The 18,604-nt window shown below is 43.2% G+C and overlaps 1 protein-coding gene across 2 annotated transcripts; it reads left to right on the forward strand.

The window, feature by feature from the left end:
* Positions 1-440: 440 nt before the first annotated feature.
* LOC308466103 (dual specificity protein phosphatase 12-like) lies at positions 441-16,989 on the forward strand. Of its 2 annotated transcripts, none has more exons than XM_080986636.1 (6): positions 441-1,358; positions 4,751-4,864; positions 4,952-5,070; positions 11,055-11,151; positions 13,907-14,137; positions 15,441-15,576. In XM_080986636.1, exons 1-5 carry the CDS (start codon positions 910-912, stop codon positions 14,118-14,120), a joined length of 993 nt encoding a protein of 330 aa, XP_080842762.1. In that variant the 5' UTR covers positions 441-909; the 3' UTR covers positions 14,121-14,137; positions 15,441-15,576. The 2 variants fall into 2 exon arrangements, with proteins under 2 accessions (XP_080842762.1, XP_080842761.1); XM_080986635.1 differs by having other exon boundaries at positions 585-1,358; positions 13,951-14,137; positions 15,441-16,989.
* Positions 16,990-18,604: the final 1,615 nt, after the last annotated feature.

Below are 18,604 nucleotides of genomic sequence, written 5' to 3' on the forward strand. Positions count from 1 at the left end.
TTGCTCTGCTTTCCTTTGGACCCCATCAGCAAGGGGTCTGGGCAGCCCAGGACCTCCATACGCATTGCCCAGGCTTGCACCCCGGGGAGGTCACTTTGGTGCTGCTATGCAGCGGCTTGACTTCACCCCCCGAAGCGCATTCCATTGACTCTCAAGACAGATGCCAACAATATTCGTTAGAAAATGATCAGTGATAAATGAATAACATCATAGGCAAGATCAGAGGGGCTGATTTTGAAAGCCACTCTTTCCAGACCCTGTAGTTAGAAGGAAGTACAGTGGACGCTCGGGTTGCGAACGTGATCCGTGGGGGAGGCACATTCACAACCCGCAGTGTTCGCAACCCGCAGCGCTAGCGCTGTGTCTGTGCATGCAGGGGGTCACGATTCGGCGCTTCTGCACATGCGCAAAACACAATTTAGTGTTTCTGCGCATGCACGAGCACCAAAACCCGGATGTAACCCGTTCCGGTACTTCCGGGTTCAGTGCGGTGCGCAACCCGAAAACATGCAACCTGAAGTGTCTGTAACCCAAGGTATGACTGTAAAGGATTAAGTAAATCATCTAAGAACAATTTAGTTTATGAGAAATATCTTTAGTTGCCAGGTGAAAATGCTCCTCTTCAGCTAGGCCTTGGGCTGATTAATACCCTGTATCCTTTTAAATATGTTTGTGGGAAGGGGGGAGTTATTGTTTTGTTTTGACTCTTCTTTTTATTATGCGTTTTGTGTTTTTATTTTGCACTTTGATGCCCAGAGATCTTCGCGTGAAGGGTGTGGTATACAGATTTACTGAATAAATGCTGTTGCTGCTATTTATTTATTAACTTTGTGTACATAATAACATAATCGAGCTCTGCAGTTTAAGGATAAATTTTTTTGAGTTTAAAAACAGAAGGAAAGGGCGGGAATGAAACGGAACCCGCAAGCGCTACTTCCTTTCAGCTCTATGTACTTATTCCACACAGCCACAAAATGGCGGAAGCGCGCGGGTCTACCATTTCGTAAGTTTAGGGTTGCTGGAGACCGGGCGCCTCATTGGCGGAGACGGAGCGGGAAGGCGGGGCCGCGGCAGTTCCCGCTGAGGCGGCGCGGCCTGGTCATGGTGCCCGTGCTCCCCGGCCTGTATCTGGGCGGCGGCGGCGGCGGCCTCGGCCTCCCGGATGGCGCGTCGCCGGCCTGGGCGCTGCTGCTGGTGGACTCGGAGCCGCCCGAGGCCGGGGCGGTGTCGGGGGCGGAGGCGGTGCTGCACGTGCCCGCCCTGGACCAGCCTCACAGCGACCTCCTCAGCCACCTCGACGCCTGCGCGGAATTCCTCGGCCGCGCGCGGGAAAGGGGGGCGCGCGCCCTGGTCAGATGGTGAGGGGCCGGCAAGAAGAATTGCTATTATTATTATTATTATTATTATTATTATTATTATTATTAGAGCATTGCGGACTGGCAGGGGAACAATAAGAATTATTATTATTACTGTTATTGTTATTATTGTTATTATTAGAGCGCTGCAGACGGGCAGGAGAACAACAACAGCAATTATTATTATTATTATTATTAGAGCGCTGCAGACTGGCAGGGGAACAATAAGAATTATTATTATTACTGTTATTGTTATTATTGTTATTATTAGAGCGCTGCAGACGGGCAGGAGAACAACAACAGCAATTATTATTACTATTATTATTATTATTAGAGCGCTGCAGACTGGCAGGGGAACAATAAGAATTATTATTATTACTGTTATTGTTATTATTGTTATTATTAGAGCGCTGCAGACGGGCAGGAGAACAACAACAGCAATTATTATTACTATTATTATTATTATTAGAGCGCTGCAGACTGGCAGGGGAACAATAAGAATTATTATTATTACTGTTATTGTTATTATTGTTATTATTAGAGCGCTGCAGACGGGCAGGAGAACAACAACAGCAATTATTATTACTATTATTATTATTATTAGAGCGCTGCAGACTGGCAGGGGAACAATAAGAATTATTATTATTACTGTTATTGTTATTATTGTTATTATTAGAGCGCTGCAGACGGGCAGGAGAACAACAACAACAATTATTACTATTACTATTATTATTATTATTAGAGCATTGCAGACTGGCCGGGGAACAATAAGAATTATTATTATTACTACTATTATTATTATTAGAGCGCTGCAGACGGGCAGGAGAACAACAACAACAATTATTATTATTATTATTATTATTATTAGAGTGCTGCCTACTGGCAGTGGAACAAGCAGAATTATTATTATTATTATTATTATTATAGCATTATTAGAGCATTGCAGACTGGCAGTGGAGCAATAATAATAATTATTATTGTTATTGTTGTTGCTGTTATTATAATTAGAGCACAGACTGACAGGAGAACAACAACAATTATTATTATTATTAGAGCTCTGCAGACTGGCAGTGGAACAATAAGAATTGTTATCGTTATTGTTGCTGTTATTATAATTATTAGAGCACAGACTGGCAGGAGAACAATTATTATTATTAGAGCGCTGCAGACTGGCAGGGGAACAAAAAGAATTGTTATTATTATTATTAGAGCATTGCAGACTGGCAGTGGAACTATGATAATAATAATCTTATTTATTTATTTATTTATTTATTTTAAACAGCATATAATAATTATATAAGAAAATGATATAATATAGCAATTATTATAACAAGCAGCGCTAGGGCCCGGTTTCTGCCCCTAATTGTGTGTGTAAACCCAGAGACATTTTTGACATTGTTCTGCCACATTTTGTTGTGAAAGGCAGCTGCCCATCTTTCCTGTTCAGCCGAGAAATACTTTTTACTTCTTCTCTCCCTGATGCTGAGAAATGCTTTTTACTTTTTCTGAGTCTCACGTTCCAACTGAAAAAAATACATAAAAATTATGTGGCCATCCTCACTTGACATCAAGGGCGCTGCCACACAAACAGGTTGGTTATTGGCCAGATATATATATATATATGTATCTATAAATCAGGGTGGTAGTGACAACTGTCCCACAGATATTGAGAGAAATCAAGGGGTGCTTTTTTAGTTTTTATTTTTAGCACAGCCCGTGATCGGATACCTCCATGTCCAGCCAGAAGCCAAAGTACCGGAAAAGACGGGGTTTCTCTAGCCTTTTTTCTAACTCGGGTCTTATTACGTGTGACCTAGACATGCTGGTGCTCAAAACACAGATAACATTGAATCTTCAGTTTCTTCTGTCTCTCAGGGCATTAAAAAGAAAAAAAAAACACCACCTCCAGGAGAATCCGGAAATCGCCTATACAGGCAATGAGACGCGACTGCAATGTGCTTTCTCTTTTCTCTCTTTCTACCCCCGCAAATCCTTCCCTAGCATTAACTTTTGGCTGAACTTTCACTGTCTAATTTACCTTGTGCCCCGATGTGCTCCCAAATCTCAGCATGTCCAACTCTTAGCCTGCACAGAAGGCGGAGCAGTCAAATAAATTTTTGTTGCTTCGCTTATTACCTGTGTATATAATTTGCTTTCTGTGTTCTTTTTGATGAAGCTTGCAAAAGCCGCAGCAGGCTCCATCTGGGACAGTTGATTTGCTCTTCTGTGTGAGAGATGCAGGATGCCCGTTTGAAGATGGCCACTACCACCTGCCATTTTTGTCTGTTCTTGCACACTTCTTTTTTAAAAAGTGGCACCCTGCTTTTGATCAATCTAGCCAACAATCAACAAAACATCATAGCCCTACCCTAAGATGTAGAATGTGTTCCCCACTTTCTCCATCAAGTCCTTTCTTTCTTTCTTTCTTTCATTCATTCTTTCATTCTTTCTGGTTTTGTGTACTGATTATACCGGATGCTGGTGACAAATGACAGGAGATGGCCACTGTTAGAAATGTTTGGCTGTATGGGTGTTGGAGCAGGACCTTTATGCTCTTTCTTTTGTGTAGGAAGTACGGGGGGGGGGAATCATTGTTCCTCGGTTCAGTATATCTGAAGGAGCGTCTCCACCCCCATCGTTCTGCCCGGACACTGAGGTCCAGCTCTGAGGGCCTTCTGGCGGTTCCCTCACTGCAAGAAGCCAAATTACAGGGAACCAGGCAGAGGGCCTCCTCGGTAGTGGCACCCGCCCTGTGGAACACCCTCCCACCAGATGTCAAAGAGAAAAACAACTACCAGACTTTTAGAAGTCATCTGAAGGCAGCCCTGTTTAGGGAAGCTTTTAATGTTTGATGCATTACTGTATTTTAATATTTTGTTGGAAGCTGCCCAGAGTGGCTGGGGAAGCCCAACCAGATAGGCGGGGTATAAAATAGTAATAATAATAATAATAATATTGTTCATATAGAATTTCAACCACACTCTTGCTCTCTTGTTAGGACAGGAGCAGGATAATTTTCAGGGAGGTCATGTCTTTCAGGTGGGTGGGGTGGCAGCAGGTAATGAGGGGTATTGTGAAACTAGAGTACAAAATACATTGTGCATCAAAGTACACAAAGAGCACCTGGGGAAGTCTTGAGCCTCTGACTCTTGAGTATAGTATTTCTAAGGGAAAAGCTGTTGATACACAAGTATATCTTCCAAAGTTGTCATGAGAAATGTGTGTGCAGTGCTCTATTCCCTGAGTACAAGTGAATTGTAAGAAAGATGTTCTCTGGGGGAAATGCAGTTTGAAGTGAATGAAGGATCTGGTTATTTTTTTTGGGGGGGGGGTCCATTTTTTGTTGTATGTGACCATATTTTATTGGGTGTCTCCTTGTTTTGTTTTGTTTTCAGTCAAGCTGGAGTCAGCCGGAGTGTTGCTGTTGTGACTGCCTATTTAATGAAAGCCAATAAACTCCCTTTTGAAGAGGCCTATGCCTTTGTCCAGGCCATCAAACCAGATGCCAAGTGCGTTTTTATTTGATAAAATTTGTTTTCCTTCCTTGTGAAGATTGGAATGTAATCAGAAGGCTTCCCCCTCTCCCCTTGTTCCAGAATGAATGAAGGCTTCGAGTGGCAACTGAAACTCTATGAAAAAATGGGCTGTGAAGTCGATGTGACCAGTACTATTTACAAACAGTATCGTTTGCAAAAGGTTACAGAGAAATATCCTGGTAAGGAAATAGAAGTGCTTTTCTAATCTCTTAACATTGGGCTAGAAATGGCTACATACAAATTCAGCTACTGTATTCACATTGGAACTGAACTTGCGTTATTGAACTCTACTTGAATTGCCCCCCGCCCCCCCCCCCCGGTTCTTCCACCTGGAATGGGTAATAACAAAACTCTGTAATAAATAGCACTCTTTTTCAAACATGAGTTGTATTATAGATAGACTAGTAAGCTTGAATTCTTAAAGCATGGATACATGTTACTGACTGCTGTTGGAAATCGCCCTCACCCCTGGCTATGAGCCTTGGTACATTGAATACTTGCCATGTAAGACCAGCTCCACCTCTCATTTCCCCTGCTCATTTCCCAACCTCTAGTTAAAATTCGCTTCTGAGAAGAATTAAACGAAGACAAATAGCACAGTGAGAAAGTCAGACAACACCTTCTTCGCTGTATACTTAGCTTTCCATATTTCTTTAGCTTTTTCTACCTGCTGAATTCTTCAGAATCTTCAGCAGCTGGAGCTGTTGCTTGACAGGGGAGTGTAATTTGGAGCCACATTCCCAGTGAAGGGGAAATAATTCCCCCAGTTCAGCTTTCTGTCCCATGGATGCAGGAGTCCACAATCTTAAGTTTGAGTTTGGTGGCTGGGAATTATTTCTAGTAGCCAGTGGGAATATATTTAAAGTATGCCTGAACACATGCAGAGTGTTTTTCTCTTTGCAGTGTATGAGTGAAATCTGTCCTTCAAATAAAATTTCTGTGCTGTCCCTGCATGTCTCTAAATGAAACACTTCCCCCACCTCTATAGTACAGTGGACACTCGGGTTGCGAACGTGATCTGTGTGGGATGCACGTTCGCAACCTGCAGCGTTTGCAACCCGCGTCTGCGCATGCGCGGGTTGTGATTCGGCACTTATGCGCAAATCGCGATTTAGTGCTTCTGCGCATGCGCGACCGCCGAAACCCGGAAGTAACCTGTTCCGATACTTCCGGGTTTCAGCGGTCCATAACCCAAAAGAACACAACCTGAAGCGGCTGTAACCCGAGGTATGACTGTACAGCTAAGGAACACAGACACCCCCTTCCCAAAGTCAAATCTAGGTATTTCAACATTCCCATCCAGTATCATTTCTATTCTGGGATCTCCACTCCCCCAGTTGGTTCTGAGGAAGTTGGTGCAACAAATCTTTTTCTGCTTGTCTGATGTGGGACGTGGGGTGAGAGAGGCCAGCTAGACCTGCACTCAGCTGCAAAAGGCAGTTGTTGGGAGGAGCCCAGGGGTTTGATATCTTCTTCCGAGGAAACTTGCAGAAGCAGGATCTGTCAGTAGGTAGCCTGCAAAAAGCCTCCAACCTTGCTATACTATGAATAATCGAGCACACCTAAACTTGATCTCATTGGTGCAAGAGCAGAAATCAGTTTTCAGCAATCTTTCCTCCAGAAGAATCCACTTTAGGTTTTCTTTTGGCACATGCTAGCTTCCTTTCTCTGTAACAGCCCTGTTTTGGCTCCCCTCCCCAACCTTTCTATTACTCAGTCATTTAGAAATTAGGTAAAGTGAATGGAGTTTTTGTAAAAACATTCTAATTTCAGACTTTACTGATTACTAGTCTGTCTTAAGGTGTTTGTGTGTAAAGGATCTTAAGCTTTAGTGTGACAGTTTTGGGCTACAGTCTCATGTATTCCCTCTCCCTTTTCAAGGCAAGTTGTACAAATGCCTCCTTTTCAGTTTTTTATTTTGTAATCAGACCTTGTGTGTGTACCAAATCTCAAGAGTCTAAATTATGCGGAAGCACATTCACATTTTTATGTTCCTATGAATGAGGCCGATATGTGTAATTCTTTCTTTTCTTTTCTTTTCACATTATCAAGCTGCATAAGGGAACAGTTGAGGCAAGTCTCAATGGCATCCTTGGTTTAGAATTTTGTTATCATTTTCGGGTTGGACTAAATCAAATATGAAGACCCAAAGAATGGGCTTTGCTTGCATTAAGAATAATAAAGTCGCCTCTTCTTCTTCTTCTCCTTCTCCTCTTCCTCTCTCTCTCTCTCTCTCTGTGTGTGTGTGTTTGTGTGTAAAGGAATCTTTCTTGGTCTCCTATCTTGCTGTCAGGACGGTGCTTTGTGCTACAGAAGAACTTAGGCACATGCACAGAGTGTTTGTGAAGCATTTTTCACAATGTAAAGGCTAAAAATCAAGCAGTCCATGTTCTGTAAGACATAAAGCTGGTTGGAATTGCAGAAATATGGATCCTCCACTTTCTAGTGCCTCTGCTCAGTGAAGAAAGTGAGGATCCTGTAAGCATATTTTATAAAACACAGTGTTTCAACTGGAATAGTATAATCTGTTAAAACCAATGAAAAGTCAAAAGTCGTGAGCTAGCTTTCGAGTTTCACAAAACTCTCCTTCAAGCTGGATGCTAAAAATGCTGATAACATCAAACAAAGTTAAAGGTTTGTGTGAGGGGAAACACTGTTGCAGGTAGGAAGTTTGGTGGAAGGTCCATTTGCAAGATGTGACAGTCTTCATTGGCGCTCCAGAAGTTCTTCACAAATTTACCTAGATATTTGCTAATAAAAAGATTGCAACATTTCCCCTTCTGCTTGGCAGAGGCTTGTGAGCTGTAATTAATAATAATATTTATTAGATATTTATATAGTATAATGTATAAATATGACACTTTACAAGGAGGTATCTGCCCCAAGTGGCTTACTTAGAGCCTAGGAATATATTACAGTGGTACCGCGGGTTAAGTACTTAATTCGTTCCGGAGGTCCGTACTTAACCTGAAACTGTTCTTAACCTGAAGCCCCACTTTAGCAAATGGGGCCTCCCACTGCTGCCCCGCTGCCGGAGCACAATTTCTGTTCTCATCCTGAAGCAAAGTTCTTAACCTGAAGCACTATTTCTGGGTTAGCGGAGTCTGTAACCTGAAGCGTATGTAACCTGAGGTACCACTGTACTATGTGCTCAGTCTTTTTTTCATCATTAGCATGCCTCTTGGCTCCTGGTGCTTCACATGAGTGGCAGTACAAAGCATGGCGCTTTCTCAGGCACAGAAAAAGAGGCACACAGTGGCATGAACCAGCAACCCTCCCTAATTAGATGTAGACACGTTCTCATTACAACGAGCAACAAAGACGTAGTCGCAAATGTCTTGCTTTGTATCTGATTCCTTTTTGTGCACGGCCAGCATAAGAACACACCTCAGTTTGGTCTTTCCAACAAGCATTTCTTAAACTTAGGATCTGCTACCCCAGTTTTGTACATGGACTTAGACACTCATGCTCAAGGTTAATCTGTTTTCCACATGGAACTCAGCTTTGCCTGTAAGTGAGGCATGGCCAAACTCGGCCCTCCAGCTGTTTTGGGACTACAATTCCCATCATCCCTGACACCACTGGTCCTGTTAGCTAGGGATGATAGGAGCTGTAGTCCCAAAAACAGCTGAAGGGCCAAGTTTGGCCATGCCTGCTGTAAGTCATCTCATTACTGCTCCATGGCAAGAAACTTAAAAGTATTCTACTGTCAGTCAAAAGCGATGCTACCTTTTCTTATGGGAAAGCTCTTCCTCTTCTAGCCAGATTTGCAATCTTGCTGTCTTTTCTTTTAGGTATCCCCTCCTCCCAAGGAGCAGAACCTTTAAATTCTTCCCCCAAAGGATTGAATTGTTCACACAGTCCATTTGCTCAGTCCCTGTGGGATCCTCCAGGATGGATTGTTCTTGCCCTAGCTAGTAGCTCCCCCTTCCTGTCGCCTCTGCTTGACTCCTTTCTTTTTGTCTGTCTGTGTTCGTTATTTTTCTCAGATCTAGTCAGGAGGTTAAAGGGAGCACACAGGCTTATGCTCCCCTTTTAAGGCACACTTTCTGCTTTTCCCCATTTGGGGTAGAGGGTTCGAGGAAAACCTAGGTTGCTTGCTTGGGTATTGCACCATGTGGGTCTTGGAGGATCTTCAGAATCCTTGCCTACATTGCAGCCTTTTCCCCTGGTTGTCCCCAGATAAAAAGTGGTATCCTGTTATCTGAGAATCAGGTTGCCTGACCCCCCCCCCCAAATTTGTACTTGGTTGCTCCAAAAACCCCAGACTCTTGAATAACACTGAATCTTGGGATATTCACTTTCCTTTGGAACAGGTAAATGGCACTTCAACTCTTGCATTTCTCTCTTTCACTTCAGTTTTCCTGATCTTGCTCTTCTTTCTGCCCTCGGGTGGCCCAAACTTGTGCCATTCACATTTCAAGCTTTCATTCCCCCCCGCTCCTAGGCCTCCATTGCAGGCTGCAAGATCCCTAGTGCCCCTTCTCTTCTCCTAAAATGCAATAGTAATACTTTCCGCTTTCATCTCTCTCCATAGAAACCAGTGTGTTCAGATGTAATGTGTGATCAGGGACACATGTAGGCAGCAGAGGAAAAGGCTGGAAACTGAGGTGCAGTAATAGGGGGAAGAACATGCAACATCTGCAACATGTGCTTTTGGGCCCAGGTGGTTGTGCCAAAGGTTTCACAGAAAATGTGGCTTTTTAGGGTGGATTTGAAGAAAGCAAGAGAGTGGGAGTATCACAGGCATTTTGAGAGGCAGCTCTAGGCCAGGCATAGGCAAACTCAGCCCTCCAGATGTTTTGGCACTACAACTCCCATCATCCCTAGCCAACAGGACCAGTGATCAGGGATGATGGGAGTTGTAGTCCCAAAACATCTGGAGGGCCGAGTTTGCCTATGCCTGCTCTAGGCATTGGGCTGCAATGGAGGAGTGATCCAAAGGAGCAGAAGACTTGCCCCCCCCCGGCTCCTTTGGGAGGAAGGGAGGGATATAGATTCAATAAACAAACTAAAACAAGACCCATGAACAAGTAGTCATGGGTTTGAACGCGTCTGGATAGAAGAGTGGAGATGTAAGGGGCAAGGCTATTGATGGTTTTGAAGGCAGGGATGCAGGATCCAGGAGTGGATAGGACTTTCTTAGATTACTGACAGAGAGACACAGAACTACATAAGTGCTGGCTTTTATAGTTTCAAAAAGAGGGATGGTTGCTGCTTTCCCCCCAGTATGCTGTGGGGCAAACAGATCATTTGCACCAAGCACTAACTTAATTCATTTGCAAAGAGCTTCCTGGATAATCTACTTAAGATACATAAGTTCTTAACCCGAGGTACCACTGTATTGCAAATAGGCTTCCACTATGCCCTTTATCATCAGCATATTTCTCCTACCCCTTTTGTTTAACATCCAGCCTGCTCAAAAGTTCCATGAAATGCAAAAGTTAGCGTACTGCTTTGAGACTTTGACATGAATATAATAAAGGTATCATGGCACCTTGAACTTCTTGAAGGAAAAGTGGGCTATAAATGAATTACTGTATTTTTTGCTCTATAAGACTCACTTTTTCCCTCCTAAAAAGTAAGGGGAAATGTGTGTGCGTCTTATGGAGCGAATGCAGGCTGCGCAGCTATCCCAGAAGCCAGAACATCAAGAGGGATTGCTGCTTTCACTGCGCAGCGATCCCTCTTGCTGTTCTGGCCTCTGAGATTCAGAGTTGTTTTTTTCTTGTTTTCCTCCTCCAAAAACTAGGTGCGTCTTGTGGTCTGGTGCGTCTTATAGAGTGAAAAATACGGTAAATAAGTGAAGCAGGTACTGCTGCTTTTGTTTTAAATTTTTTTTAATGGATCAACATAGCTGATAGCATGTTTATGTGAAATTGGATTTTGCAGTGATCTCATAAAGTGAGAATAAATGCACATCTGAGTATAGGCTTTTTTAATGAAGGAAGGAGTGCTCTGTAGGCAGTTACAACCACAATAGTTCCTTTATGGTATTTATTGGGACAAAAGCTTTCTTTTTTAAAAAGCAGATTTTATTGTAAAGTCCCCTGAACATTTTGCTTCAGGATAATATATAAATGCAGTAAACCAATACAAGCTTTTAATGTTTAATGATGACTATCTGCAAGTTTATAAATGCACCGTTGCTTCTTCTTTTCAGAGCTACGAAATCTGCCGCGAGATGTCTTTGCAGTTGATCCAAACACTGTACAGCAAACTCCAAACACTGAGGTTCTGTACAGGTGTAGAAAGTGCAGGTATGGGGCTCCACAAATATATTTATTAGATTTATATCCTGCTCTGTCCTGTGACTAACAGCAGTTATCTTCAAATAGTAACACTTCTGTCCCTATGGATCTGGTCTGGGGAGCCGAAAAGGTGTCCCGTCTTGATTTACTTGGTTCACGCAAATAAATGTAGTATTTGTGCTGGCTAATAAACGTTGTGATGCAAGGGTCCTCGCCAAGGCTGTGTTTTGGCAAGCTTTTAGTAAAACCATATTTCTGTGGAAGTTTTGAGTAATTTATTGTGTGGAAAAATATATCTCTTCTGACTTGTAGGGCACCTTATTCTGATAGGTAAAACTGACCATGTTCTTGCAAATTGCACAGGATGTGGTAAACTTGTTTTTGTGAGTGGATGTCAAACTGAAGAAGATGGGAAGGTGATTTACTATTCTTCTGTACCAAAAAATGGGTGCAGATTAAAAAGTAGAATCAGGCAGAAAGGTCCCCACCTAATCATCTCTGCAATAAGCTAGGTTTCTATGCATTTCCCCCATGAAGAAAGCATCCATCATTCACTTTCTACGTGCAGTTTGAAGTGACACTGTCCCAATACAGATTTACCCCTTTGTCTGCTTTTATGACAACTGGCTCAGTGTCCCAGATATACAGCAGCGAATAGATTATATATAAATATAAATAATACTTGAAAAATGGAGATGTTGTGGTCAGACTGTGTAAGGAAAGGGAAAGAGATATGATTCCAGATGTCAGAAGCCCAGGGCTAAGGCTCTGTAGCAGAGCAAGAAAACAATTTGGTTTTAATTAACCCTTGTGGGCAATATATAATATAAAGTAGAAGGAAACAGTGCTATAAACGTTTTGGAACTTAATGCGGCAGCAGAGCAAGCTTTCTGAAGGAGCCATGGTGATTTGGTGTCTCATTAGACTGCACAGCCATGAGATCTGCCTTGCTGGAGGTGAGAGTAGAAGTGTCAACTGAGATAACCTGCGGCTCTTAGCGGCTCATGTCCTTTGGCAGTGCTCCCTGGTTACTGCTGAGAGGCAGTGGCATGCCTGCCAATTGCTTGATTTGGGGAGAACTCTGCAGATGGTGGCAGGAGAGACCCGATCCTTCCTTTTCCCCCTTGTAGCAGCCCTTGTTATCTTGCAGGCAAACTGATAGCAGCTACATGAGAATTGGGTGTTGGATGTGTATTACTTAAGTGACCCATTGAACAAAGAACTGGAGCCGATCTGAACGCATTTGATTGCACATGCCAACTTTAGTGGTCTTTGTGTCTGACCCGATTACAAGTTTGCTTGCTGGCCGACTGTCCTGATCCCGTGGCCTACTTGGCAGTAAGTCAGTGTGCCAAGTCCAAGTTCAAAATCCAAGGGTCAGTCAGCAGAAGCCACACCCAGAGTCAGAAATCCAAAGTCCAAAGGTCAGGAAAGGAGGTTCAGGGTCAATCCAAGTAGCCAAGCCTGAAGTTCTGCAGTTAGAATACAGTCCAGCATCAAACCCAAAGTGCAGTCCTGTGGAGGTCCCAAGAGCACCCAAGTCAAGGTCCCTCAAAATGGGCAATTAAACAGACACAGCACCTCAGCTTTGCTGCCCTATTATACTGTACCTGCTGACTGCAGCTTCTGGGCTTGATGAGGCATGTGACGCTCACCTGCTCCCAGCCTACTCCATCTGAGGAATCACACACTTCCTCCCAGAACTAGCGAGCCCCACCTGGCCAGCTACGGAGCTGGGCTGTGGGCCCTTGCCTGCCTTAGCCTTCTGGAGCACCCTGCCTGCTGCTTCCGACACCTCAGAGCCTGCTGTGTACATGGAGACATCTGGTGATGGGTCCTGTTGCTCCTGTTCACTGACCCCCATCCCCTCGCCCTCCTCTGCCCCCCTGTGAGTACTTCCTACACCAACATCTCCTTCCCCATCCCCAGCTTGCCGTGGTGTCTCCAAGTCCTGGCCACACCTTTTGCTGGAATCCTCTTTCTCCTCCCTGTAGTCCTGATAATTCAGAGAACCTATTGGGACTAGCATGGCAACATTCCCACACCTGTATAGGCGACGACTATTTCAGGTGTATCCAGTTGACGTGTGATCGCTGATGTGCAGGTCCCTTTGGATGTGGAAGAAGGCAGAACAGGGCAGGACGCTCAGCCGATGTGTGTAGGGGCCGGGAATGGAACCCCTGCGCAAAATGGTTGCTGCCTGAATATGTAATAGGGTTGTGGTATAGGATGCGGTTGCCTTCTGGTGTTGCTGTGCAAAGTGTGCATTAGTTTAAAAATGCAAGAAAAATGAATATCCAATTCTAAACGATTGTTGTGGGCCTACCCAGTAGTCTTGGCCAGAAATGACCGCCTGGGTTAATTTATTGCAGGTTGCTTGCAAATGCCTTATCCTTTGACCATATTGGAGATACATGGGAATTCCAGTTAGGCTTCAGCAGTCAGATCAGGAGAGCTGCCTACGTAACCAAAATAACATCTTTAGAAGAATGGAAGAAGGATTTCATCCTAAATTAATGCATGGATTAAAGAACTTATGAAAGTGGCAATATGAAAACCTGTTAACGTGCGAAAGAATGTGTTTGCTTTATGATTAGGAACTCCCACAATGAATTTTTCTGTTGACTCCATATTATTTACTCACAGTTTCTTCCTCATATCTTATTGATGTGAAAGATAGTTTAGATACAGTATATTTTTGCTTTTGATTATATGTTTCTTTCATTTCATATGCTTTAATGAACAAAGATGACATTGCTTTCAGATACCTTTCCAAGTCATTCTGTTACCTTTGTTTCTGGACGACAGGCGCCTGCTCTTTCGAAGTTCAAGCATCTTGTCTCATGATGAAGGCAAGGGACCTGCCGCTTTTGCTCATAAGAGGCTTTCAAGACCTGCCCCTTTTCACTATGATGACCAGTCTAGGTGTACTTCTTACTTCATTGAGCCTGTGCAGTGGATGGAACCTGCACTCTTAGGAGTGATGGATGGACAGGTGAGGGGAAACAATCACAGTTTGAATCTTTGGAAATCTTCAGCTAGTTAGCTAAGAAAACGGCAGCAAAGCAAGCAGTGCGCTGAAGGGGAACCTGAGCAAATACCGTGGAACCTCGGTTGTCGAACATTTCGGAAGCTGAACATTTCAGCTTTCAAACGCCGACAACCCGGAAGTGAATGCTTCCGTTTTCGAACACGCCTCGGAAGTCGAAGGGCTTCTGAGGCGCATTTCTCTATTTTCTCAGTGGATTTTGCCAACCGGCAATTGCGCCTCAGTTGTCGAACGTTTCAGAAGTTGAACAGTCTTCCGGGACGGATTACATTTGAAAACCACGGTTCCACTGTATTGAAAAGTGCAATGGAGCTGAGAAAATGATGGGCTTGTGGGGGATTTTATAGGACCCATGGATACTTGTCTGCATGTGTGAGTGTGCATTGTTTGCAATAACTAATAATAATAATAATAATAATAATTTATTATTTGTACCCCACCCATCTGACTGGGTTTCCCCAGCCACTCTGGGCAGCTTCCACAAAGACCAAAAATACACTAAGATGTCACACATTAAAAACTTCCCTGAACAGGGCTGCCTTAAGATGTCTTCTGAATGTCAGGTAGTTGTTTATCTCTTTGACATCTGATGGGAGGGCGTTCCACAGGGTGGGCACCACTACCGAGAAGGCCCTCTGCCTGGTTCCCTGTAGCTTTGCTTCTCGCAATGAGGGAACCGCCAGAAGGCCCTTGGCGCTGGACCTCAGCGTCAGGGCAGAACGATGGGGGCGGAGAAGCTCCTTCAGGTATACTGGACCGAGGCCGTTTAGGGCTTTCAAGGTCAACACCAGCACTTTGAATTGTGCTCGGAAACGTACTGGGAGCCAATGTAGGTCTTTCAAGACCAGTGTTATGTGGTCTCAGCGGCCACTCCCAGTCACCAGTCTAGCTGCCGCATTCTGGATTAATTGCAGTTTCCGGATCACCTTCAAAGGTAGCCCCACGTAGAGCGCATTGCAGTAGTCCAAGCGGGAGATAACTAGAGCATGCACCACTCTGGCAGGACAGTCCGCGGGCAGGGAGGGTCTCAGCCTGCGTACCAGATGGAGCAGAGAGAGTTTGGGTAACAGAACTTCAGATGCTGAGTAATGTCGCCAGAGGAGGCCAGATTTTATGTTGATTTGAACAAACCAGTCAAATCTTTAGAAGCTGGAGATCCATAGCGATAGTTAGTTTTGAAGTTTATCTTTTCCTGTAATTGGATAGAAGATGGAGCATTAAGCGAGTTGTTTGTCTTGTTCTCTTGCAGCTTCTGTGCCCAAAATGTACATCAAAGCTGGGCTCCTTCCATTGGCAAGGTGAGCAATGTTCATGCGGCCATTGGGTGACCCCTGCTTTCCAAATTCACAAGAGTCGTGTGGATGAAGTAAAAGGACTGCTGCCCATGGGTACTGTAAAAAGGTGAACTTGGTTTGTACTTCCGCAGTCCAGTCAGTGGCCTCGTTCCTGTTTAAAGGATTGTGTTTCCTATAGGTTTACAGCAAGTGATATGTACGACAGAACCAGTTGAACTACACGTTGAGTGTTTCCAGGAAAGCCGTTTTGTACTAGAATACCTAGACTTCATGTGTCGTTTAAAAAAAGGAAAAAAGAAAGAGGAGCAGGCCCTAGGGGTAAGCCAGAGCTGGGGGCAAGATTAGGACTGTGGCATGTGGTAATGAGGGCATTAACTATTCTCTCTGCATCACGGTTCTGATGAAAATCTCACCTCCCTACTCTTCCTGTATGCTATGGTCCTGACTTTTATCAGCCTCCCCTGTCCCCATGCCTACGGTTTCTTCAAAACGAAACAAAGATGTGTGCAATGCAATTTGTTGCTTGTCCCTAGCTTGTTCACTTGTTTTGTCAAGAAATTTTCCAAAATGTTCTGCATCCAGTGGGTTTACATAAACAAACCTGCTTGGTTTTAGCGTCCAAAAGACTATTAAGGAAAAGTAATTAGGGAGACACTGCAGCTGTTAGGTTGTTATAAAATAGCGTTCTGAAATTTGATAGTTTTGGTGCAAAATATGATTGGATGTTTGGGAATACAGAACAGGAAGAGAACTCCACATGATGATGCAGAAGTGCCAGCCACTGGATGCCTGATGTCTAATTATCACTTTCAACTGGATTGTAACTTGGAAAAGGACTATCAGAAAAACCGCTTTGCAAGTGTCTCTGGTGACTGTTGATTTATCAGCAATACATTATATGTTATGATTTCCTACATCATGAGGGTTTCTAACAATCTGTTGTGAAATGGATCCAAATTACAGGTAGCCAGCATTTGCTGAATCACTTGATTGACAAAGATTAGTATTGGTTTCTAGGCCATTTACTGAAAGGGTTTGTTATCTTTTCCCAACGAGGTATTACGTGCTGTATGCAAATTGCATTTCGAAATTTAAAAAATTTACTGAAAACTTGGTGTCTGAGTTAATGGTAGGGGAGGGGAATTGGTAGGCTGTTACAGAGATGCTCAGTTGTCGAAGATAATTAAGAAAACGGCACTGCCTGCAGTTCTAAAGCAAGATGACAAATATTAAACATGCTTTTGAAGTATATTTTCATTAACAGAGTTTTTAAGGGCTGGGCTGCTCACCTCAGCTGATAGGGGACTTGCAACTTGCACATCTTGGAAGTACAAGTATTTGTTGATGTCTAAATATATGCACAATCCCTACTTTATGTATGTTTCATCCTTTTCCATGGGACATGGTATTGCTTAATTCCCCTTGAGCAAGTTTCAGGTTAATACACTTAAAAGGTTCCAAACACATTTCCATGTTTCCTTATTTTGCATATACTGTGTTTTTTTTAAAGCAAAAGCTGAGATTTTAAAACAAAAGCTGAGATTCTTGTGAAATAGATTTTAGAATGAAATGTGACACAAATTAGGCCAAGGCATTGGACAACCATAAAAATGGAAGGGTTGTTAAAACTCTGGGGTTGAAGAAGTTAACGCCAACACATGAGTGGGGGGAAAAAAGATTCAGTGGATGGGTATGGGGTTGTTTTTTTAAGTGTATGGAGGGGGGCAAGAAGATGTTTAGTGAGGCAGATACTAGTTCAGGTAATATATTGGTCCAAAGGTTAGAAGAGGCAAATTCGTAATATTATAGCGGATCTTTCTTGGCTCAGAAATGTACAGTATTTGGGTTAACACAGAACACTTAAGCAAGCTAGAAATGTGTGTGTAGAGTCTGACCTTTGTTTTGCAGTTCCACAGTTAAACCCATTGAGGCTTTTTTCCTGGATAAAATGGGGGCCCCTCCCTCCATCACTAGAAGAGTTGCGTGTAGAATTCTGTAGCTGATGATAAGGGATTGAGCTCAGGAGTGAATATAATTGGATTAATTAAGACTTCGGAAGCAGGAAGAAATAAAAACTTTGCACCCTGAAACCCAGCACATGGGAAGTCACACAAAATGTACAGTTGGCTTTATAACTGATATATATTTGAATATGAATTGTAATTTGACACTGAAAAAATGTGGCCGTTACTGGATTTTAGTAATTGAAAATTAATAAAAATTATTTACAAAAAAATAATAAAGAAGAGTTGCGTGTAACGTGAAAGCCCGTTTACAAATTAAGAAACAGAAAAGGAAACTGAGGTTCGACCTGCGTTGGCATAGTAGAACTTTACAAAATGCTGAAGCACACGTCATCCTGTTGTAAGAAGCTGCGCCATCAAAACCAAACTCTGCTACAATCGGTTTTTGCTTTCACTGTTCTTGAGAAGTACAATGAAGGAAAATTTCAGGCCCCATGACTTGCACTGTGGTTACGACACACCTGTGTTGCTCAGGAGAGCTAAAAGGCTTCCAGCTCTTGAACTTCGACCACAGCTATGAAATGACGATAGCCTCTTGGACTTTTTCAAGGTACTGTTCCCCATGCGTGTCCTCTTGCACAGTGATGTGTATAATAGTGCAAGAATAAATCCATGGTTTGCGCGAGTGGAGTTTCTGACTGCTATATTGTTCAGACAACGCACAGAGGACTAGAATTTCTTACATTGTTAGAGTAGTGACAAATTGCTGGTCCAATAAAACATTCACTGATTAGTAATCAAATAACATTCAGTATTCACAATAAAGTGCCCTGTAATTGTGCTAGACATCTGGAAATTCTTTTATTCTCTCACCAGGAAATTACTGTGTCCTATATAAATACACATTTTATTGCATTTGCTGTATGCTTTCTTGATGTGAGTTTGCTGGCTCATTCTTGAAAGAAGCTTCTTCATTTATGCTGCTCTTATCTCAACCCAGTGCATGTCCTACATTGCCGATTGCAGCTCTGGGCTCCTTTGGGAGAAAGGATGGGATATAAGTTTAATTAATAATACTGTTTATTCAGAAGTAAAGTCTCACCAGGTTCAGTGGGATTTACTCCAAATAATCATCTTTCTTGAGAGATTTTTGA

This window comes from Podarcis pityusensis, assembly GCF_964106645.2.
Source record: "Podarcis pityusensis genome assembly, chromosome: 17".
In the NCBI taxonomy this organism is placed as follows: Eukaryota; Metazoa; Chordata; class Lepidosauria; order Squamata; family Lacertidae; genus Podarcis; species Podarcis pityusensis.

What these genes read in the sequence shown, in the direction of transcription:
- LOC308466103 (XM_080986635.1), top strand. Translation starts at nt 910, where the DNA reads ATGAAACGGAACCCGCAAGCGCTACTTCCTTTCAGCTCTATGTACTTA. An exon ending in GGTTACAGAGAAATATCCTG is followed by an intron (nt 5,071 to 11,054) that starts GTAAGGAAATAG and finishes TCTTCTTTTCAG; the next exon opens with AGCTACGAAATCTGCCGCGA. An exon ending in TACAGGTGTAGAAAGTGCAG is followed by an intron (nt 11,152 to 13,950) that starts GTATGGGGCTCC and finishes TCTGGACGACAG; the next exon opens with GCGCCTGCTCTTTCGAAGTT.